The sequence below is a fragment of the Microcaecilia unicolor genome, chromosome 3, assembly GCF_901765095.1.
Source record: "Microcaecilia unicolor chromosome 3, aMicUni1.1, whole genome shotgun sequence".
NCBI lineage: Eukaryota > Metazoa > Chordata > Amphibia > Gymnophiona > Siphonopidae > Microcaecilia > Microcaecilia unicolor.
In genome coordinates this window covers 338,542,503-338,567,870 of record NC_044033.1, presented here as the reverse complement: position 1 = coordinate 338,567,870, position 25,368 = coordinate 338,542,503, and the positions used below count along the sequence as shown (strand labels likewise).

General features: G+C 45.2%; 1 protein-coding gene across 1 annotated transcript in view; it reads right to left on the bottom strand.

The window, feature by feature from the left end:
* The window catches only part of AHI1 (Abelson helper integration site 1), a 683,164-nt gene that overhangs the window by 345,931 nt on the left and 311,865 nt on the right, over positions 1 to 25,368 (bottom strand). Inside the window, 1 exon segment of the mRNA XM_030195101.1 lies at positions 18,180 to 18,320. Within this exon segment, the coding sequence (XP_030050961.1) occupies positions 18,180 to 18,320 (141 nt within the window).

Here is a 25,368-nt window from a genome sequence, read left to right as displayed (position 1 = left end):
GGAGCAATCAGAATCATGGTGCCTCGGTCTTGCTTGAGTTTCAACAAAGTCTTCCCCACCAGAGGAATGGGAGGATAAGCATACAGCAGGCCCTCCCCCCAATCCAGGAGGAAGGCATCCGATGCCAGTCTGCCGGGGGCCTGAAGCCTGGAACAGAACTGAGGGACTTTGTGGTTCACTCGAGATGCGAAGAGATCCACCAAGGGGGTGCCCCACGCTTGGAAGATCTGGCGCACCACTCTGGAGTTGAGCGACCACTCGTGAGGTTGCATAATCCGGCTCAGTCTGTCAGCCAGACTGTTGTTTACGCCTGCCAGATATGTGGCTTGGAGCACCATGCCCAGACGGCGAGCCCAGAGCCACATGCTGACGGCTTCCTGACACAGGGGGCGAGATCCGGTGCCCCCCTGCTTGTTGACATAGTACATGGCAACCTGGTTGTCTGTCTGAATTTGGATAATTTGATGGGACAGCCGATCTCTGAAAGCCTTCAGAGCGTTCCAGATCGCTCGCAACTCCAGGAGATTGATCTGTAGACCACGTTCCTGGAGGGACCAGCTTCCTTGGGTGTGAAGCCCATCGACATGAGCTCCCCATCCCAGGAGAGACGCATCCGTTGTCAGCACTTTTTGTGGCTGAGGAATTTGGAAAGGACGTCCCAGAGTCAAATTGGACCAGATTGTCCACCAATACAGGGATTCGAGAAAACTCGTGGACAGGTGGATCACGTCTTCTAGACCCCCAGCAGCCTGATACCACTGAGAGGCTAGGGTCCATTGAGCAGATCTCATGTGAAGACGGGCCATGGGAGTCACATGAACTGTGGAGGCCATGTGGCCCAGCAATCTCAACATCTGCCGAGCTGTGATCTGCTGGGACGCTCGCACCCGCGAGACGAGGGACAACAAGTTGTTGGCCCTCGTCTCTGGGAGATAGGCGCGAGCCGTCCGAGAATCCAGCAGGGCTCCTATGAATTCGAGTTTCTGTACTGGGAGAAGATGGGACTTTGGATAATTTATCACAAACCCCAGTAGCTCCAGGAGGCGAATAGTCATCTGCATGGACTGCAGGGCTCCTGCCTCGGATGTGTTCTTCACCAGCCAATCGTCGAGATATGGGAACACGTGCACCCCCAGCCTGCGAAGTGCCGCTGCTACTACAGCCAGGCACTTTGTGAACACCCTGGGCGCAGAGGCGAGCCCAAAGGGTAGCACACAGTACTGGAAGTGGCGTGTGCCCAACTGAAATCGCAGATACTGTCTGTGAGCCGGCAGTATCGGGATGTGTGTGTAGGCATCCTTCAAGTCCAGAGAGCATAGCCAATCGTTTTGCTGAATCATGGGGAGAAGGGTGCCCAGGGAAAGCATCCTGAACTTTTCTTTTACGAGATATTTGTTCAGGGCCCTTAGGTCTAGGATGGGACGCATCCCCCCTGTTTTCTTTTCCACAAGGAAGTACCTGGAATAGAATCCCAGCCCTTCTTGCCCGGATGGCACGGGCTCGACCGCATTGGCGCTGAGAAGGGCGGAGAGTTCCTCTGCAAGTACCTGCTTGTGCTGGAAGCTGTAGGATTGAGCTCCCGGTGGACAATTTGGAGGTTTTGAGGCCAAATTGAGGGTGTATCCTTGCCGGACTATTTGCAGAACCCACTGATCGGAGGTTATGAGAGGCCACCTTTGGTGAAAAGCTTTCAACCTCCCCCCGACCGGCAGGTCGCCCGGCACTGACACTTGGATGTCGGCTATGCTCTGCTGGAGCCAGTCAAAAGCTCGCCCCTTGCTTTTGCTGGGGAGCCGCGGGCCCTTGCTGAGGCGCACGCTGCTGACGAGAGCGAGCGCGCTGGGGCTTAGCCTGGGCCGCAGGCTGTCGAGAAGGAGGGTTGTACCTACGCTTGCCAGAAGAGTAGGGAACAGTCCTCCTTCCCCCAAAAAATCTTCTACCTGTAGAGGTAGATGCTGAAGGCTGCCGGCGGGAGAACTTGTCGAATGCGGTATCCCGCTGGTGGAGATGCTCTACCACCTGCTCGACTTTCTCTCCAAAAATATTGTCCGCACGGCAAGGCGAGTCCGCAATCCGCTGCTAGAGTCTATTTTCCAGGTCGGAGGCACGCAGCCATGAGAGCCTGCGCATCACCACACCTTGAGCAGCGGCCCTGGACGCAACATCAAAGGTGTCATACACCCCTCTGGCCAGGAATTTTCTGCACGCCTTCAGCTGCCTGACCACCTCCTGAAAAGGCTTGGCTTGCTCAGGGGGGAGAGCATCAACCAAGCCCGCCAACTGCCGCACATTGTTCCGCATGTGTATGCTCGTGTAGAGCTGGTAAGACTGGATTTTGGCCACGAGCATAGAGGAATGGTAGGCCTTCCTCCCAAAGGAGTCTAAGGTTCTAGAGTCTTTGCCCGGGGGCGCCGAAGCATGCTCCCTAGAACTCTTAGCCTTCTTTAGGGCCAGATCCACAACTCCAGAGTCGTGAGGCAACTGAGTGCGCATCAGCTCTGGGTCCCCATGGATCCGGTACTGGGACTCGATCTTCTTGGGGATGTGGGGATTACTTAGTGGCTTGGTCCAGTTCGCAAGCAATGTCTTTTTCAGGACATGGTGCAAGGGAACAGTGGACGCTTCCTTAGGTGGAGAAGGATAGTCCAGGAGCTCAAACATTTCAGCCCTGGGCTCGTCCTCCACAACCACCGGGAAGGGGATGGCCGTAGACATCTCCCGGACAAAGGAAGCAAAAGACAGACTCTCGGGAGGAGAAAGCTGTCTTTCAGGAGAGGGAGTGGGATCGGAAGGAAGACCCTCAGATTCCTCGTCAGAGAAATATCTGGGGTCTTCTTCTTCTTCCCACGAGGCCTCACCCTCGGTGTCAGACACAAGTTCACGGACCTGTGTCTGCAACCTCGCCCGGCTCGACTCCGTGGAGCCACGTCCACGATGGGGGCGTCGAGAGGTAGACTCCCTTGCCCGCATCGGCGAAGCTCCCTCCGCCGACGTAGTCGGGGAGCCCTCCTGGGAGGTGGCCGCAGTCGGCACCGCACGCGGTACCGACGTCGGGGACCTCACCCCGGGCGATGGGCCAGCCGGCGCCACGCTCGACGGTACCGGAGGCGCAAGCACCGCCGGTACCGGAGGGGTAGGGCGCAACAGCTCTCCCAGAATCTCTGGGAGAACGGCCCGGAGGCTCTCGTTCAGAGCGGCAGCAGAGAAAGGCAGGGAGGTCGATGCAGGCGTCGACGTCAGAACCTGTTCCGGGCGTGGAGGCTGGTCCGGGCTGTCCAGAGTGGAGCGCATCGACACCTCCTGAACAGAGGGTGAGCGGTCCTCTCGGTGCCAATGCCTGCTGGGTGCCGACTCCCTCGGCGACCCAGAGCTCTCGGTGCCGACGCGGGGAGGAGACCGGTGTCGATGCTTCTTCGACTTCTTCCGAAGCATGTCACCGGAGCTCCCCGGCACCGACGAGGAGGACGTAGAATCCATCCGTCGCTTCCTCAGGGCCGAGGTCAAAGCAGGTCGATCCCGGGGGGGCTGTACCGCAGGAGCCCTCAGGGTAGGGGAGACCCACCCGAAAGCTCACCGCCAGCAGCAGGGGAATGGACAGCCCTCACCTGCACTCCACCCGATGCACCACCGTCCGACGACATCAGGAGACGAGGTCCCGGTACCACCGACGTCGATGCAGCTATCTGATGTCTCGGCGCCGATGCAGAGGGCCGATGCCTCGATGCACTCGATGCACTGGCGGCCAAGGATGAAGGTCTGGACGCTGATGACGTCGATGCACACGATGACCCCGGTGCCGATGCCGACGAAGAGCCCGAGAACAAAACGTTCCACTGGGCCAATCTCGCTACCTGAGTCCGCCTTTGTAACAGGGAACACAGACTACAGTTCTGAGGACGGTGCTCGGCCCCCAGACACTGAAGACACGAAGAGTGCCTATCAGTGAGCGAGATTACCCGGGCGCACTGGGTGCACTTCTTGAAGCCGCTGGAAGGCTTCGATGTCATGGGCGGAAAAATCACGCCGGCGAAATCAAAATCCGAAATGACGAATTCGGAGCACCAAAACTTTAAGGGAGAAAAATCTCGACCGAGGCCGAAAAGAGGCCTACCCCGACGACGAAAGAAAACTTACCGGGGCAAAAACTGGAAATACGGGAAGGGGCAAACGAAACCCAAGGGGGTTTCCGGAGCACTTCCCGAACAAATTTAGCACTTTTCCGAAGAAAAAACACGTCTATTTTAAAACGGACGCGCGAGGTCGACTCTCCGGGGCTCGACACGACAAAAACACAGCCGTACCGAGTGCGGACGAAAGAAGACTGGACTGGCCGGCTCGAGCCGGTTTCGGGCGGGAAGACGGCCGCGCATGCGCGGTGCGCGCGGGCGCGCGAGGACTAGCAAAGGACTTTGCTAGAGAAGTTTCCGATTGGAGGGGCTGCCGTGGACGTCACCCCATCAGTGAGAACAAGCAGCCTGCTTGTCCTCGGAGAATAACAGTTTCATAAACAAGCCATTAAGCATAATTAAGACAAAGCATAATAAAATGTTGCCTTTGTGGAGTAGTGAGCATGAATTGGCGTATATCATGTCAAATTCAAAACTGTATTTAAAATTGATTTATTTATTTATTGCATTTGTATCCCACATTATCCCACCTATTTGCAGGCTCAATGTGGCTTGTGCTTTCAGTACAAATAAAAAATTAGGAGGAAGTAATGTCATTGAGGGTGCAGGGACATCCTGAGTTAGAATTCTGTTGAGTCCCAATAAAAATGAACAAATGTTTGTTTATGTTTATTTAAACTTGATATACCGCCTTTCAAAATGTGAATCAAAGCAGTTGCCAGTAAGATAAAAACAAATAAGGAAAAAGGAAAAGAAATACCATACACTGCTCATCTCGCTGTGGCTGTGGTGATCAGACAACGGCATGAGACCCGGAAAACGTTGGTGCAGCAAAAACTGGAAAAGTTTATATCCCCTTATGCAACTGCAGGGAGAGAGGTCATCAAACATGGCAGTGGCAGCGAGTGAGCGTTCAGTGGATGAATCAGAAGGAGAGGAAAGAGCCATTGGTGGAAGCCTAGAAGACACTATGACATGGTTCGGGGAGTTGCAAAGTGAACTAGCAGAGGCAAAAACTGAGATTAAGGAGCAATTATGAACCGCATCATGAAATGAAAGGGAAAGAGGACTTGATATACTGCCTTTCTGTGGTTTTTGCAACTACATTCAAAGTGATTTACATAGTATATACAGGTACTTATTTGTACCTGGGGCAGCAAGCTGGAAGACAAGGAAGTACAGGTAGATCAACAGGATACTGCACTGTTGCACCAAGACTGGAAGCATGATCAGAGGGAGCAGGAACAAATAAACATTGTTAGAGGATTTGCAGAACTGCTCCCGGAGAAAAGATATGGATTAGAGGCCTCAGAGGAACTGAAAAATTTGCAGATGCCAAACAAAGAGTGCAAAATATATGTGCAGTATATACTGGAGCTATCTCCTGGGCAAAGGGCAGGTGTGTGTCTGGAATAGAGAGGGCACACCGTAGTTTGGGCAAGCCAAGAGTAAATGGGACTTAATCTTTCAAACCGCATCTTAAGAATGTGGTTCAGAGGGTATTTTTTAAACATAAAACCTTGCATCCCCCATGCAGTTAATTTTCATACCATTAAAACAAACAGTGTGCCAGTATATTTGGAGATAGGGGTCAGGCTGTGCCCAATCTAATTTAATATTACAGAGTAGATTAATTGTGGGCTCTAAAGCAAGCAAGTTGTACTCAAAAAAGATGGGTCAACATGGAAGAGGAGTTAGCTGGGAATATTTCATTTGAGGCTCGAAAATGGACACCCAGAGCTATGCTTTTCAAGCAGAAAACCCCAAACCCAATAACCTAGTTAATGTCAGCAATCTGGAAAGAGGTACAGAACAAGCTACTAGAGGGAAAATGTATTCGGGAAGGAGGGCATTCACAGAGTTAAAGAATAACTATGTGCTACAGGATAGGAACTTTATACATTACCTGTAGGTGAGAAGCTTCATGAATAGGGCCAAGATCAAGGCGGACTTGCAGATAAAACCCACACAATTTGAAGAGTTTGTGGCAAGAGCAAAGGGTGGAAAGGGGGCAATACCTAAGTTGTACTTCTGGTTCACTGACCTGAAGGAGGGAGGGAAATAGCCTTTGTGAAGTGCTGGGAATAGTATCTCAGGAGGGACTTAATTTCAGAGGAATAGGAGAAGATAAACAATAAGATGATGCAAATATATAGGGCATACATTACACAAGTGCAACTAGAGAAATGGTATCATCACTGGAAGGGGCTATGTTGGAGGAAGTGTTAGGTGCGAGTAATTATTACTACATGTGGTGGGAATGTCCTGGAGTGCAAGGGTTTTGAAGAGAGGCAACTGCATTAGCACAAGAGGTAGAGAAGGAGACAATAACTTCAGATCCAGTGTCCTGTTTACTGGGGGGGGGGAGGGGGGGGGGTTGAATGGGAGATAATGAAGAAGGGTGTTTGGGGTTAAGGAACTACCGTATTTCCTTGATTCTAAGACACCCTCCCCCATTTGCATATAAGGGAGGAGGAAACATTCGATTCTAAGACGCACTCAATTCTAAGATGCATCTTCATTTTGCAAAAGTGAAAAATGTAGCAAATAAATACTGTAAACAAGCACATGCAGAAGGAAAAGCACAAACATTATTTTCAATTACAGGTGGCTATCTGGGGAGAATAAGGAATTAGGGTGCGTGATTCAAATTTTGTACCTCGATTCTAAGATACCAATGAATGAAAGCTGCACCTACTTTCTACGGACATTAAAACTGGCAAAAAAGTGCATCTTAGAATCAAGGAAATATGGTTCTACTTGGCAGCAGCTAGGAGCACACTAGCCAGACTCCGGAAATAAGAAAGGATACCAAAGCAAGGTATTATGAAAGTTAAAGAAAATAGTCTGGATGGCAAAAAAGAGCTGCAATATGGCAGCAACTTCTACAGAAGTATGAGCAACTCTGGAAACCCAATGAGGAATGGAAGCAACAACATGGGGTATGAGACTGCTCACTATGCCGACCGTCCCGCGAAGCTTTTTTCCAGTTGGTGGGGGCTGCCGCGGACGTCACCCAGTCGTGAGAACAAGCAGCCTGCTTGTCCTCGGAGAAACTTTATTATCTGAGGAATGCATTTGGGCGTGGAAGGAACAGTGTTGCTCAGCAGATGGCAATTTTTACCAGGATATGTAATCACACCAATACCCACACCAGGGCACTGGATTCTCAGATGGGCAAACTTCTAGGGCGGAGTTGAGAAGTTGAACTGTTATATTTGGTTCTGCTAGATGGGATGGATGTGAATGGGAGCTCCCACCCACCCCTAGCTCAACTCTTCATTTATATATTATTCTAAGTAGGACAACAAGAGAAGAATTTTTATTAGAGTTTTAATTACATTTAATTAGTTTCTGAGAAGCAAACACTAAATAAATTACACATTATACCATATGATTATACCTAGTTTATAGGTAGTCTATAAATTTTTTAAATAAATAAATAAAATGTAATCTCTTTATATTCATGCCTAGTAACCTTAAGAAGTTTTAATTAAACTCTATAATAATAAGATGTAGACAGCAGTTCAGCAGCAAAGAGGGATGCTATCCAGTCTTTTGCACTGAGTGCCACATGTATGATTATCTCCCAGTTGCTGAGAGGTTATATGTGTGTGCTCGATGCAAAGAGCTCCTAGCTCTCAGAGAACGAGTCCATTCTCTTGAAGGAGCTGAGAGAGACAGAGAGGTACATAGAGGCGGCCTATACAGATGCTGCAGAGAGGTCCCACCTCCAGGCTGGCAGCCCCTGTGCTGCCTTGGAAGAAGGAGGTCTCGTAAAAAGGACAGCACCACCCTGGTGAAGCTGGAAATAATCCTGTAGCCAGGACCAGCCCACCAGGGGATTCAATACCCTCTTGCACCGAGAATGTGTCTTCCAGGAGCTTCTGCCCAGGAGGGAAGGATTAAGGATGGCTGTTGTAGTTGGTGATTCGATTATTAGGCATGTAGATAGCTGGGTGGTTGGTGGGCGTGAGGCCTGGTTACCTGCCTGTCTGGTGCGAAGGTGGCGGACTTCACACATCTCCTAGATATGATTTTAGATAGTGCTAGGGTGGAGCCAGCTGTCTTGGTACATGTGGGTACCAATGACATCGGAAAATGTGGGAGAGAGGTTCTGGAAGTCAAATTTATGCTCTTAGGTAGAAATCTCAAATCTAGAACCTCTAGGTAGCATTTGCAGAAGTGTTCCCCATTCCACACGCAGGGCCCAAGAGACAAGCAGAAATCTGGTATCTCAATACATGGGTGACGCAATGGTGCAGAGAGGAGTGTTTAAGATTTCTAAAGAACTGGGCAACATTCTGGGGAAGGAGGAGCCTAACCCAGGGTGGGACCAGGCTGCTGTAATTGGCATTTAAAAAGGAGATAGGGCAGCTTTTAAACTATAAACTGGGAGAAGGCCAACAGTTGTTCAAAATCGCATTGTTTGGAACAAGGTATCTTTCAAAAATATCACCAAAACAGGGAAGACAGGGTATCTCAATAGCGAGGTTGAAATAGAGACCATAGTAGACCAGGTGTCTTTAAATAAAAAGCAGACAGATTTTCAAGATTGCAAATTATCACTGTCAACTGCTGAGCAAGATGTAAACAGGAACAGCAAACATAGTTGGAAATGTCTATATGCAAAAGCCAGAAGCCTAAGCAATAAGATGGGAGAGTTAGAATATATTGCACTAAATGAAAAATTAGATATAATAAGGCATCTCTGAGACCTGGTGGAAGGAGGATAACCAGTGGGACACCGTCATACCAGGATACAAATTATATCGTAGTAACATGGTGAATCGAATTGGTGGAGGGGTAGCATTGTATGTTAAGGAGGGCCTTAAATCAAATAGACTAAAAATTCTGCCGGATACAGAACACATCTTGGAATCCCTATAGATTGAAATTCCATGTGTAAAGGGAAAAAGGATAGTGATAAGAGTGTACTACCGTTCACATGGCCAGGATGAACAGACAGACGCAGAAATGTTATCAGAAATTAGGGAGGCTAATAAACTGGGGAACACAATAATATTGGGTGATTTCAATTACCCCGATATCGACTGGGTAAATGTAACATCAGGGCATGCTAGGGAGGTAACATTCCTTGACGAAATCAATGACTGCTTTACGGAGCAGTTGGTACAACAGCCAACCAGAGGAGGAAAATTTCAAGACCTAGTCCTTAGTGAAGTGCACTTTTAGTTGGTGTACCTCATGGCTCTGTCTTTCGACCTCTTCTTTTCTTCATCTATACTTCTTCCCTTGGTGCTCTGATCTCATCCGAGATCTACCTCTCCACACCAGAAATTTCAGCAGATATCCAGGCCCAAGTATCAGCCTGCCTGTCTGATATTGCTGCCTGGATGTCTCACCGCCATCTGAAACTAAACATGACCAAGACTGAGCTTCTTATCTTTCCCTCTAAACCCACCATTTCTCTTCCCTCATTATCCATCTCTGTGGGTAACACTCTCATCCTCCCTGTCTCATCAGCTCATAACCTTGGGGTTATCTTCGACTCCTCTCTCTCTCTCTTTCTCTGCACATATCCAACAGACTGCTAAAACCTGTCGTTTCTTTCTCTATAATATCACCAAAATTTGTCCTTTCCTTTCTGAACACACTACCAAAACTCTTATCCACACACTTATCACCTCTCGTTTAGACTATTGAACCTGCTTCTCACGGGTCTTCCACTAAGCCATCTCTCTCCTCTTCAATCTGTTCAAAATTCTGCTGCACGATTTATATTCCGCCAGTGTAGCTATGTTCATATTAGCCCTCTCCTCAAGTCACTTCATTGGCTCCCTATCCATTTCTGCATACAGTTCAAACTCCTCTTATTGATTTATAAGTGCATTCACTCTGCAGCTCCTCAGTTCCTCTCCACTCTTATCTCTGCCTACATTCCTCCTCAGAAACTCCATTCATTGGGTAAATCTCTCTTATCTGTACCCTTCTCCTCCACTGCCAACTCCATACTCTTTTCCTTTTATCTTGCTGCACCATATGCCTGGAATAGACTTCCTGACCCAGTACATCAAGCTCCATCTTTGGCTATCTTCAAATCTAGGTTAAAAGCCTACCTTTTTGATGCTGCTTTAACTCATAACCCCTATTCACTTGTATGGTACCCATGTATGTTTTATCATTCCCACCTTAGTAATTCCCTTATCCCTTATTTGTCCTGCTTGTCTGTCCTGATTAGACTAAGCTCTTTCGAGCAGGGACTGTTTCTTCAGGTTCAAGTGTACTGCACTGCATACGTCTAGTAGCACTATAGAAATGATAAGTAGTAGTAATAGTAGTAGGTAATGGTGCTGAGGCCTCTTGATAACAGTGGTCATAATATGATCAGATTTGATATCAGCAATGTAGTAAGTACATACAGGATATCCAATACAGTAGCATTTAACTTCAAAAAGGAGACTATGATAAAATGAGAACAATGGTGAAAAAAAAACTTAGGGGAGCAGATGCAAAGGTCAATAATTTACATCAGGTGTGGATGCTATTCAAAAATACCATCCTGGAATCCCAGGCCAGTTATATTCCATGTATTAAAAAAGGAGGAAAAGTCAAACAACTGCCAGCATGGTTAAAAAGTGAGGTGAAGGAAGCTATTTGAGCTTAAAAAAAAAAAAAAAAGTCCTTCAGAAAATGGAAGGAGGATCCGACTGAAAATAATAAGAAACAGCGTAAGGAATGGCAAGTAAAATGCAAAGCACTGATAAGGAAGGTAAAAAAAGACTTTGAAAAAAAGATTGCGTAGGAGGGAAGAACACATAGTAAAAACTTTTTTTTAGGTATATTAGATGCAAGAAGCCGGCAAAAGAATCAGTGATAATAGAGGGGTAAAAGGGCACTCATGGAAGACAAAGCCATAGCGGAGAGATTAAATAAATTCTTTGCTTTGGTTTTCACCGAGGAAGATTTGGTAGAGATACCAGTGCCAGAAATGGTATTCAAAGATGAGTCAGAGAAACTGAATCAAATATCTGTAAACCTGGACAATGTAATGGGGCAATCTGACAAAACAGTAGCAAATCGACTCAACCAGATGGTATTCATCTCAGAGTACTGACAGAATTGAAAAATGAACTTGCAGAACTATCGTTAGTAATATGTAATTTATCTTTAAAATCAAGCATGGTACCAAAAGATTAGAGGTTGGCTAATGTAACTCCGATTTTTAAAAAAGGTTCCAGAGGTGATACGGGAAATTATAGACCGGTGAACCATAAAGTTGTTGCCGGACAAAATGATAGAGATTATTATAAAGAACAAAATTACAGAGCATATTCAAAAGAATGGATTATTGAGACAAAGAGGAGCATAATCGAACGGGGCGCCCAAGTCTTCCTGAGGGCATCCTCGCAGGACATCCCCGCGAAAGGGTGGCGAAACCCGTATTATCGAAACAAGATGGGCATCCATCTTTCGTTTCGATAATACGGTCGGGGACGCCCAAATCTCAACATTTAGGTCGACCTTAGAGACGCCCATCTCAAAAATGATCAAATCCAACTCATTCGGTCATGGGAGGAGCCAGCATTCGTAGTGCACTGGTCCCCCTGACATGCCAGGACACCAAACGGGCACCCTAGGGGGCACTGCAGTGGACTAACTGATGCACTAACTGAATGGGAAAAGCCCTTCCCTTACCGATCCCTTAGCGATTGGGAAAGAAACGGACACGCATGAAGGAAATCGCATGCAAATGAGCTGCTTGCTGTTAGCTCATTTGCACACAATTGCATTCCTAAGGAGGGGAAGCCAGTGCAGAGCAGCCAAGCGTTATGCATGGCTGCTCTGCGCATGCCAAAGACGGCATCATACACTCAGACAAGCTGCATGTATAATAGCCGTCTACAACCTTAAAAAAACACAAGTCCAGGTGAAAACGTTCAAGTGCTCATCAGGGACGTCTTTTTTTTTTTTTTAGTATGGATTAAAGATGTCCAAGTGCGAAGGGCAGTTGAGGACGTCCAAAATGTGGATGTTTCTGTGAGAAGGACGTCCATGCCTTTGCTATGCCTCTGACACCCCCTTTATTTATTTATTTGGATTCTGGATCGCAAGTAGCAGCAGTGGGATTTGAACCAGCCACCTCTGGATTGCAAGACCAGTGCTCTAACCACTAGGCCACTCCTCCACTCCACTCCCTTGAAATTTGGCCGTCCCTGTTGGGGGGGGGGGGGGGGGAGTTCAGGACATCCAAAATGTTTGAAAATAGGACGTCCACACCTTCACTGCCTCCGCTGACATACACACACACCTCCCCGCCCCCCCCCCCCCCCCCCCCCCCCCCAAGGACCTGCATACTGCTGTGATGGACCTGAGTATGATATTTCAGGCTGGCAAAAAAAGTTTTAAAGTTTGTTTTTTTCAGGGTGGGAGGGGGTTAGTCACCACTGGGGGAGTCAGGGGAGGTCATCTCCAATTCCCTCAGGTGGTCATCTGGACAGTTCGGGCACCTTTTTGAGGCTTGGTCGTAAGAAAAGTCGTAAAGTCAGCCAAGTGCTCATCAGGGATGCCCTTCTTTTTTCCATTGAGTCGAGGACGCCCATCTGTTAGGCACGCCCCAGTCCCGCCTTAGCTATGCCTCCGACACGCCCCCGAGAACTTTAGTCGTCCCCGCGACGGGAAGCAGTTGGGGATGCCCAAAATCGGCTTTCGATTATGCCGATTTGGGCGACCCTGAGAGAAGGACGCCCATCTCCCAATTTGTGTCGAGAGACTGGCACCCTTCTCTTTCGAAAATAAGCCTGAAAGCCAACATGGATTTAGTGAAGGGATATCTTGCCTCACCAATCTACTGCATTTCTTTGAAAGGGTGAACAAACATGAGGATAAAGGCGAGCCGGTCGATATTGTGTATCAGAAGTTTCAAAAGGCATTTGACAAAGTACCTCATGAAAGACTCCAGATGAAATCAGAGAGTCATGGGATAGAAGGTAGTGTTTTATTATGGAATAAAAAACTGATTAAAAGATAGAAAAGGAGGGTTAAATGGTCAGTATTCTCAATGGAGAAAGGTAGATAGTGGGGTTCCCAAGGGACACAGGCGCCCCGTATAAGAGGCTTGGGGAGGCTAAGCCTCCCCAGCCCAGCTGTGACCTTCCTCGCCTGCCTCCTCCTCCAAATGTAGCCCCGACTTGAGTCCTGCTGAATTCTGCTGCCGCCGCTTCTGTTGCGCGGCGGCAGGAACAAGCACCACACTGAACCGCTGCCGCCGCTTCTCTCCACAGCTAGCATAAGAACAAAAAGAAGCACGGGGCCACAGCAGCCTTCAGGCATGCGCTGTTGGCTCTGCCGTCCTCTGCTCCCGCTGACGTCAATTTCCCGTTCCGGGGGCAGAGGACCGGCAGAGCCGACAGTGCATGCCTGAAGGCTGCTGCGGCCCCGCGCTTCTTTTTGTTTTTGTGTCCGCGCTGCTGTAGAGAGGCCCGGAGGGAGAGAACATGGCTGGAAACGGTAAGGAAGTGAGGACGCTGGAGGAGAGAGATTGGAAAAGAGAAGGGGACAGCCAGAGAGAGATGGGGAGAGAAAGAGGGGCCATGGAAAAGAGCAGGGGAGAGGCAGGGATGTGGAAAAGAGCAGGGGAGAGTCAGAGAGAGATGAGGAGAGAAAGAGGGGACATGGAAAAGAGCACGGGAGAGCCAGAGAGAAGATGCTAGATGGAAGAGGGGTGCAGAGAGAGAGAGAGAGATGAGTGGAAAGATGGGGAGAGAAAGAGGGGACAAGGGCAGGCGAGAGAGAGAAGCTGCTGGGGAGAAACTGGGGAAGACCCTGCGTTTCTTTTTGTTCTTGTGTCAGCGCTGCTGTAGAGAGGCCCGGAGGGAGAGAACATGGCTGGAAATGGTAAGGAAGTGAGGACGCTGGAGGAGAGCGAGAGATTGGAAAAGAGCAGGGGAGAGCCAGGGACGTGGAAAAGAGCAGGGGAGAGTCAGAGAGAGATGGGGAGAGAAAGAGGGGCCATGTAAAAGAGCAGGGGAGAGTCAGGGATGTGGAAAAGAGTAGGGGAGAGTCAGAGAGAGATGGGGAGAGAAAGAGGGGACATGGAAAAGAGCACGGGAGAGCCAGAGAGAAGATGCTAGATGGAAGAGGGGTACAGAGAGAGAGAGATGAGTGGAAAGATGGGGAGAGAAAGAGGGGACATGGGCAGGAGAGAGAGAGAAGCTGCTGGGGAGAAACTGGGGGAGACCCTAGCTGTCAGATGGTGAAATGCTGAATGAAAGGAGGGAGAAATGCTGAAAGGAGGGGGCAGAAAGACGGAAGATGCTGGATGGAAGGGTAGAGAGGAAAAGAGGAAAGACACTGGAAGGATGGGGGAGAGAGAGGACATGCTGAATGGAAAAGGGTAGAGAGAGAGAGAACTGTCTAGAAGGAAGGGGAGATAGAGGGAGACAATGGACGGAAGGATTGGGAGAGGGTAATGGGTGGAAGGATAGAGAGAGAAAGAGGGATGACACTGGATGGAAGGGTAGGAGAGAAAGAGGGAAGGTGCTGGACATGGATGGATGTAGGGGAGGGGCAGGTGCTGGGAAATGGTCACTATAGAAACAGCTGAATCCAGCGTCTGACAGTTAGGCTTCTACCAGAGAGGGAGCCAGAGAGCAGCTCTGCAGTGCATGCTGGGAAATGGTCACCCTAGAAATAGCAGAACCCACTGTCACTGACAGCCAGGGCTTCTGTCAGAGAGGGAGCCAGAGAGCAGCTCTGCAGTGCATGTTGGGAAATGGTCACTATAGAGACTGTTCTGTCCTTTGACAGCCTTGCCTGGTTGGGATAGATTCCTGTAATGTGTTTAATGTTTTACTGTAGGTCACTGTAATGCTACATTCATAGGCACTCAACTGTGGAATGCCTTACCCAAATCAGTAAAATCTACCCAGATCAACCTAAATTTCAAAAAATTATTGAAGGCCGTACTGTTTAAAAGAGCTTACTCTCCAGGTTCAACATAATTTTGATCAACTCCTAATTTTTACCAAAGTTCATGGACACTAACTATTCTTTATTACATCTTACATATTGTTTGCTTTATATGATACTTACTATCTTTACTTTTTACTATGTAAGCCGCATTGAGCCTGCTCTGTGTGGGAAAGCGTGGGGTACAAATGTAATAAATAAATAAATAAACATTGAAAGTGATCTTATTGGAGATATTAACCCTGAGCAGATCATTGGCACCTATGATGTGAAGTCTAGTCGCCGGATGTTACTTCACTAATGTGACCATTTGATTTTTGGATTTTCCATGGATGGAAATAGCAGTGTTTAATAACTGATAATATTTTTGAATAGTATACATTGGTTAATATATGCTTTGAGCAACCACTTTTTTTCTTTGACATATTATACACATCTAATATCTAAATTTAATATAAGGTATTAATTGTGACTATTTTACTTCTACTTATTTCTTTTTCTGTGTGTTGTCAGACAATTATGGATGTAAGCCCCACCCCTGGCACCACCCCTAACCCCGCCCCCTTTAGTCTCCCCAAACAGTTGGGCCAGCGACCACCTATGCCAAGGGATGTGTTGGGACTGCTATTTTTTAACATATTTATAAATGATATAGAGATGGGAGTAACTAGAAAGGTAATTAAATTTGCTAACAACACAAAATTATTCAAAGTTATTAAATTGCACGAGAACTGTAAAAATTACAAGAGGACCTTACGAGACTGGGAGACTGGGCATCCAAATGGCAGATGTTTAATATGAGCAAATGAAAAGTGATGCATGTGGGTAAGGGGAACCCAAACTATAGCTACGTAATGCAAGATTCCTCATTAGGAGTCACCAACCAGGAAAGAGATCTAGGTGTCATTGTTGATGATACTTTGAAACCCTCTTCTTAGTGTGCGGCGGCTAAAAAAGCAAATACATTGTTAGGTATTATTAGGAAAGGAACGGAAAACAAAAATGAGGACATTATAATGCTTGTGTATCACTCATGGTGCGACCACACCTCGAATATTGTGTGCAATTCTGGTCACCACATCTCAAAAGAGACATAATAGAATTAGAAAAGGTATAGAGAAGGGCAATGAAAATGTTAAAAGGGATGGGTCAACTTCCCTGTGAGGAAAGGCTAAAGCAGCTAGGGATCTTCAGTTTGGAGAAAAGACGGCTGAAAGAGATATGATAGAGGTCTATAAAGCAATGAGTGGAGTGGAATGGGTAGACGTGAATTGCTTGTTTACTCTTTCCAAAAATACTAAGACTAGGGGGTACACAATGAAGCTACAAAGTAGTAAATTTAAAACAAATTGGAGAAAATATTTCTTCACTCAATGTGTAATTAAACTGTGGAATTTGTTGCCATAGAATGTGGTAAAAGCAGTTAGCTTAGCAGAGTTTAAAAATGTTTTGGATAACTTGCTAAACGAAAAGTCCATAAGACATTATTAAGAGAGACTTGGGGAAAATCCACTTTTTTATTTCTAGGATAATCAGCATAAAATGTATTTTACTGTTTTGGGATCTTGCCAGGTACTTGTAAGCTGAATTGGCCACTGATGGAAACAGGATGCTGGGCCTGATGGATCTTCAGTCTGTCCCAGTACGGCAACGCTTATGTTCTTATTATGAAGAGAGGGAAAGGTTAGAGAGAATGTTATGTACTAGTTTGAAAGTGGCTTGTTGTGCCTGTGTGCACTAGTTTGTTGTAGCTGGTATTTTTCTGTTTTCAAAATATATTAAAATGTACAAATATACATTAAAAAAATTAATAAATAAACTGAGAGCCCAATTTTTAGCAGGATGTTGAGGGAATAATTTGAAAAGTCTAATGAAGACATTTTAAATTCTTTGTATATTCAGTGGTGCTATATGTATAGTGAGCATTTCTGAATAATCACTATAGACTCAATTCTGTAAATGGGTGCCAAAAAATATAGGTGCTAAGCGCCATTCTATAAACAGCACTCTAAGTTGGGAGCCATTTATAGAGTAACACTTAGTGCCGTGATCCATGCCCAATTTTGTGCAAGATTTACACCCTGGTTTAAAACCCCATGCCTAAATTAAGCGTAGATCCCCCGAATTCTATAACTGCACACAAATCCTATAAATGCCCCCAACCTACCCACGCCCCTCCTATGGCCACACCCTCTTTTTGGATCTGCGCAGAAAACTTTGCATCTTTATAGAATAGCGACTATAAAGATGCGCATGGAAATTCCAATTATTGCTATTTAGTGCCAATAATAATTAGTTCCCAATAATCAGCGCTAATTGGCTCATTAAGCAATTAAATTGCACACACAATTTGGGCACATGCCCAAATTTGCACATGCAAGTTTGAGAAATATATATAGACTTAGGGGGTATATGTATAAGTTATACATAGAAGTGCCAAATATTGGCGCTTCTACATGTAATACAAATACAGGCACTATTCCTATAAGTTTAGCTCTAACACACCTAGTTATAACTGTTTTTTATGCTCTTCCACTCCACTCTATGTACAGCACTGTATAAATAGCAAACTACATTTACATCGCTATTCGAGGGCAATTCTATTACTAGGTGCCTTGATGCCATGCAATGAGAGCCTATTCTATTCTGTTTTAGAATATTAGAGTAACCCTGTATTGGAATGTCTTACATTTACATGTTTACAGTTATACCAGCCATAGACCTGGCATAACTGTGAGCATGTAAATGCAGCAAGGACACGTGTAACTCAGTGTATTCTATACATTACAAACATATGTGTGAGCCTTACCCATACTCTGCGCTATCCATTTACATATGCCCCTACAGATTAGATAGCGATTAGTCACTTTGCTACCACTTAAACGCATAAGTGCATACTTACCCGTGAAAGTGGTGGTATTCTGTACATTTATGTATATACATGGCACATAAATATAAGCACCTTATTATAGAATTGTCCTTACAATACCATCTAATATTTTTTAAAATGCACTTAGCCTTTTGGCGTCTAAGTGCTTTTTGAATATCAGGTTCTGAGTTTTTTTTAAGTTTAAACATTCCTCATGATTTCTGAAATGTCTTCTCTATCAGGATACTGACCTTTGTGGTCATAAATATATACAAGTATTGGTTGACTTTGTCCAAAGGCACAAAATGCCACCATGTGCTCATAAGGATGAAAAGCAACATCTCGAAGTGGTGATGTATAGGATAGGTCAGGATATTTTGCTACTTGATCTCCTGAAAAAAATAAAGGAAATGTATTTAATCGCACATCAATTTAAGTAAACACAACAAAACAAATTTGGGAAAAATAAAATAGACAGAAAGTCTTTGGGCTCTTTACTAAAATATGGTAATTGTTTGCAGTCACTATGCATTAGTTGTAAAAATGCACAGTAAATGCAAAGCCTTTATGATGTAAATGCTTGTGCCTAGATTTCTAAAAGGCATCCAAATTATAGTATATTAAAATGTACGCATGCAACTATGTGCTTCACCCATCACCAACTATATACTATCACATTCAAAGAGTGTGTAGCTGGAATATTAGCATTTACACACATATGTGCATATTTACATATATTGTTATTCTAGTCATTTATGTGTGCTCCTGGCGCCTAAAGGTAACATGTTCTTTACAGAATTACTCCCTAAGGTGATGACACAGCAGATGATACATACGCAAGTTACTGTGACCTGCATTAACACCCATCCCCCATCCCGAAGTGGAGGAGTAGCCTAGAGGTTAGTGCAGCAGACTTTGATCCAGGGGAACTGGGTTTGATTCCCACTGTAGCTCCTTGTGACTCAGGGCACAAGTAACTTAACCCTCCATTACCCCAGGTACAAATAAGTACCTGTATATACTATGTAAACCACTTTGAATGCAGTTGCAAAAACCACAGAAAGGTGGTATATCAAGTCCCACTTGCTTTCCCTTTCCCTTCTATGCATTTAGGGGATACAGTGGGAGCCTAATCTATAACAGCATCTGGAGGCTCCCCAGCTAGTCAGATTTCAGGATTTCCACAATGAATAGTCATGAGAGAGATTTGCTGTGGATATCCTGAAACCTGACTGGCTGGGGAGCCCCCAGGACAGGTTTGGAAACCACAGCGATAAGTGAACCTGGGGATTCAGAATACCAGTGTAGCCCACTATGCACCCACAGTTATGCCAGCTATTGACATGGCTTAACAGCAGGTATGTAAATGCAGCAGGGGGTATGCATAACATACCACATTGTAAGTGAGCACCACAACCATATCCTGCCCATGCTCCACACATTTATGTGCTATGGAATTTAGGATGCCATTAGAGAATAGTGCTGAGGCATCCTGTGGCACTTTCACATGTATGTCCTAACATTTTATACATTTGTACATGCAAGGGGCATGTCAACACAGGCTTCTGGTTGACAGAATTACCCTTTTAATACCCATCTTGTCAAGCCACCACAGTAACTCTTACTACAGCCATGCGTCAGCACATGCTCATTCACACATTTAAGGAGGCAATTCTATGAGTGTGTGCCCCGATGCCCTGTGGTGAGAGCTTATTCTAAAATGGAATTTGGGCCCCCAGATTCCATTCTAGAATACTAATGGAACCCGGCATGTTCACACATTACATTTACGTGCCCACAGTTACACCTGCCGTAAACCTGACTTAACAATGGCAGGGATGTGCATAACTTACACATGTAATTTAGAGACTACTGTACGTGGCAGAATGCCTATGTCCTGCTCACGTATACACCTCTTTGCACTTACATGCTATGCCACTTACATAATAGCTCTTAGGCATTCTACTAGAATTTCTGTGATTAAGTTGTACTTATGCACCTAAGTGCTAATATTCTGTACAAGGGATGGGTAAATGCAGGTGCCCAGTTATAAAATTGCCCTTCATGTGCTTAACGCACTTTAGTTACAGGATCCCTTTATTTATTTGTTTTGGCAAGGCAGCTTTCCATTCTGAACCTGCCCTTGCCATTTATGGTGGGAATGGGGGAAGTGTTAGTCCAAAGAAGGGTACTGTATTTATGTGCAATTAAACAATAATTGAAAACAGTTGCTCAAAAATCAGTAAAACTAATTATACAGAAATGTAAAATGATTATTTGTAAGTATGGCCATCTAGAATTTTATTTTAAAAAAACAAGCCGTTACAGTTAACAAACAGGATGTGTCATAACAGTCACATCTACAGGCTATTATTGCCCTCTAGTGTTACAAATAAGGAAATAGCATTCTTACTTTAAAACACCATCATATATTTCCAGTAAGAACATAAGAACAGCCATACTGGGTCAGACCAATGGTCCACCTAGCCCAATATCCTGCTTCCAACAGTGGCCAATTCAGGTCACAAGTAGCTGGCAGAAATCCAATTAGCACTAACATTCCATGCTACCAATCCTGGGGCAAGCAGTGGCTTCTCCAATGTCCAGCTCAATAAGAGACAATGGACTTTTTTCTCCAGGAACTTGTCCAAACCTTTTTTAAACCCTGATATGCTAACTGCTGTTACCACATTCTCCAGCAATGAGTTCCAGAACTTAACTGAGTGAAAAAATATTTCCTCCTATTTGTTTTAAAAGTATTTCCATGTAATTTCATTGCATGTCCCCGTGTCTTTGTACTTTCTGAAAGAGTGAAAATTTGATTCACTTTTAACCAATTTTACTCCACTCAGGATTTTGTAGATCTCAATCATATGCCCCCTCAGCTGTCCCTTTTCCAAGCGGAACAGCCCTAACCTCTTTAGCCTTTCCTCATAAGGGAGGAGTTCCACCTCCTTTATAATTTTGGTCACTCTTCTTTGAACCTTTTCTAATTCCACTATATTTTTTTTGAGATACAGCGACCAGAACTGAACACAATACTCAAGGTGAAGTCGCACCATGGAGCAATAAAGAGGCATTATAATAAATTCTTGGTCTTATTTTGCATCCCTTTCCTAATAATTCCTAGTATCTTGTTTACTCTTTTGGCTGCCACCGCACACTGGGCTGAAGATTTCAGCATATTGTCTACAACAACAACTAGATCTTTTTCTTGAGTGCTGACTCCTAAGGTGAACCCCAGCATCAGATAAATGTGATTTGGATTAATCTTCCCAATAAACATCACTTTGAATTTGTCCACATTAAATTTCATCTGCCATTTGGATGCCCAGTCTTCCTGCAATTTTTCACAATCCACATGTGTTTTGACAACTTTGAATAGTTTTGTGTCATCTGAAAATGTAATCACCTCACTCATTCTGTTTTCCAGATCATTTATAAATATGTTAAATAGCACAGCTCCCAGTACAGATCCCTGTGGCACTCCACTATTCACACTCTTCCATTGAGAAAAATGGCCATTTAGCCCTGCCCTCAGTTAACAGGCATCTTTCAGACAGTGACAGTGAGACTAGGTCAAAATGTCAAACACAAACAAGAAATGGCCCTTCAGTCTTTCTACAGTGACTGTAAATTTAAACATCTTACTGGTGCAACTCAACTAAGTAGGGTGGGGTAACAGTGATGTATGGCTGCTGGTTTATTCATCAGTAGCAGACTGGTCAAGAAAAAAAAAAACTATTAGAGAGAACTTCAGGTGTTTTTACTGACCTGTGTCTTTTAATTAGGACAATACTTGCCGTATCATCAAACATCACAATTTTAGCTAACAATCTTCTTTCTTTTAAGGACTGAATTTTCCCATATTTTACCTTAAAGGGCTAGGGCTTTAAATAGCTGATCAGCAGATCAACCTTAATAGATTTATTTCTAGTTTTGAATAAAAACAGATTACTGAAAGACTGCTGTCCACCACCGAGCTTGTCATACCTTTTAGCATAAAGATTACTAAACAATCTATACAGAGTCTCACAGTTTATGGCATCCTAATACATTTTCTTACCATTTGGACATCGAGTGAAGGAGTAGCCTAATGGTAAGAGCAGCAGACTGAGAACGCTGCAAGGCGGCTCGCTACCCAATTACCTTCATTGTTGAAACTTTTTTCCTGTTCCTATGCCAAAAAGAAGGGGTAAACAGCGTGTTGGCCCCACGACACCTGTGAGACCTTCGGGGTCAATGGACCGCTTCACCGTGCCTGGGCGTTTTTCGGGACCAGGAGCCGCACTGTTGACGGGAGTGGTGGGAGGTGTCCCACTCCCCCAACTTGAGGCAGAGATCTTGTTTAGTCCCGATGAGCGCAGGCCTCTGAGAATGCCAGCAGTGGAGCTGCAGCAGGGTCGGGAAGCCCCTTGTGTTATAGACCAAGGAGCACTTCCTCCAGCGGGGCCGGATTGCAGCGTGAAGCCGCTGGATGTCAGCATCGGAGGAGGAATGCTGGAGAGAGCCAATGTTTTGGTAGACTCCAGAGCAGTAGAGGAGCAGCAGCCTTCGGGTGAAACTTTGGCTGAATTCACTATGCTCAATAAGTCCTTTTTGCCTATAAAACCAACCACTATAACTTTAGACTCAATTTGGAAAGCTCTTGTGAGTTTAGAATCTTCCTTCTCACAAATATTGCAACTGGTGACTCAAAATACAAAATTGCCTTTGGAAAAGATTCCAATCTTGGAAACAAGAATATTAACTATTGAGAAAATAATTGAAACGAATAATGAGAGTATAAAATCTCTTCAACAAACTCAGTCCAACTTGATCAAGGAAAAGGAGAAATTAGATCTTACCTGCTAATTTGCTTTCCTTTAGTCCCTCCGGACCGGACCAGGATTGGACTGATGGGTTGTGCTCGCCTACCAGCAGGTGGAGACTGAGAAAAAAACTCTGACTCTAGAGAGCCAATAGGAGCCCTGGCCATGTGACCTTAGCCTCAGTATCTGAATAACAAAGCAGGAAAGAAAGAAAGACCTTCTGTGCCGTATGGAATTCTAGCAGCCACAAATTCGTCGGCGAAGCCGAGTACTAGAGCTCACCAGCAACTCTCACCAGAGAAGTGGTATGGCCCATTTGTATCAGAGCTCGCCAACAACTCTCACCAGAGAAGTGGCATGGCCCATTCATATTAGAGCTCACCAGCAACCCTCACCAGAGAAGTGGTATGGCCCATTTGTATCAGAATTCGCCCACAACTCTCACCAGAGAAGTGGCATGGCCCATTCATATTAGAGCTCACCAGCAACTCTCACCAGAAAAGTGGTATGACTCACTTAAAGTCTTCTATATATTCCAGCAGTTGAGCTCACCAGCAACTGTCAGAGAAGTGATATGACTCACTTAAGGTTATATATATATTCCAGCAACTGAGCTCCCCAGCAACTCTCACCAGAGAAGTGGTATGGCAAATTTAAGGTTTTATATATATTCCAGAAACTGAGCTCACCAGCAACCACCAGAAAAGTGGTATGGACCACGCAAAGGTTTTTTTTTTTTTTTTGTAAAGCATTCCACATGTGGTAAAGGAACTAAGACACGTCCAAACCTAATAAAAGAATCTAAAGAGTTGAGAGAACATGGGAGGGGCCTGGTCCGGTCCGGAGGGACTAAAGGAAAGCAAATTAGCAGGTAAGATCTAATTTCTCCTTCCTTAGCGTCCCTCCGGACCGGACCAGGATTGGACTGATGGGAAGTACCAAAGCAGTAATCTGAAGGGAGGGACCCTATGAAAAGTACATAGAAATATCCATGCTGTATAGGCCGCCTCCTGTCGAGAACTAACATGCGGCGTGTCTCAATTAGCGAAAGAATGAAGGTAAGACCAGGCTGCCACCTTACCAATGAGCATCGAGAGCATCAAAAAGCGCTGTAGTAAGAATACAGCCCGCTTCTGAACTTGTGGAATATGTTGTTATACTCTGTGAAACTGCCCTCTCAGTGAGATTTCTCAGTGAGAAGAGAAATAGAAGTTCTCATTTCCTTAATCCGTCGAGATAGAGTGGGTAGAAACAACCAAACCCTTACGCCTACTGGCTAGAAAGACAAACCCAAGAACAAAAGACCGATCAGAAAAGGTGAAACCATGAAACTAGACTAGGCCGAAAAGGAGTAACCAACTGTAGAAGTACTCCACCCATAGCCCTACTTGCTGCAATAGCTACTAGGAACCCTGCTTGAATAGGAAAACTTTATAGAAAAAGCTATGGGTACTATAAAACAGTGGTTTAAGAGGAAAACTTAAAGGACACCAGAAGAAAACAGCCCAAAAAGAGGACCTACGAGAGCTGAAAGATTAACATTGTGATTTGAAGAGGATTTCGGCTTGTCGGGCGAAGGAGACTAAGATCCTTAAAGTAAACGAGAACTTCCAAAAGGACAAGCCTGTAAAAAGTGCAATCTGCAGGAGAAAAGAAAAGAGTAATCGTTTATGAAAACCAACAACAAATGAACCAAGAACAAATAAAAGAGACGGGGCTCAACAACGCAACCGCCGCATAGAAAGAACTACTGAAGCGTAAAATGCGCTCTTAATTAATGAAAAACCACGAAAGAGCCAAACCATATGACCAAATAAAGCGTGGTATGGATGAAAGATGGAATTTTTTTTTTTTTTTTTTTTTTTTAATTTTATAAATGAAAGACAACGCCTAGTAAGTTGACAGAAGAAATGCTTATAGAAGGTTGAAAGACCCCTGCTAAATGATGGCGTCTATCCCTGTCTCCGTCAAGACTGTTGCTGGACGGAAGAAGTAAGAAATGTTTGAGAGCCTGAAGGCAAAAAGAGATATCCCTGAATTGCCGCAGCGAGGCAGTAACGCTGAAAAGATGAGAGTCCATTCACTTGAATGCAGGGTGAGACAACTAAGAAAAAATGACTTGCAATGTTTCGACTGCCGCCACATGGACCGCTGAAAAAAAAAAGCAGTTAAGCAAATGTCCACCCCTGACAAGAGCCTCACTGACTACAAACTCAAGAGTATACTCTTAGTTCCTCCTTGGCGGATGACAGAACCCATTGCCATGGCAAAAAACCAAAATAGCACTCCCCGCCTTGCTGAGCAGTAGGGGAACAAAATATACCCGAAGGTAAACGAATTGTTGTGGTCCCCCAGAAACAAAACATATACAAACAAGCTTCTGCTAAAAAGTGTAGTGCCCGAAGCATCCCTATGACGGAACTAAGGTTCTTGTGATAACTAGATGATACTTAAAGAGCGCAATTGATGACCCTGAGATTCCAAAAAGGATGAAGGAAAATTCCTTCTGGGAAACTAGAAAGTAAAATTGTACTCTGCAGAATAGAGCGAGGAAATGGCCGAAGGCCCAAGGTCACCAAGAAAAAAGAAAAATATATATATAAACTGGGATGCTTGCAGAGGAGATGAA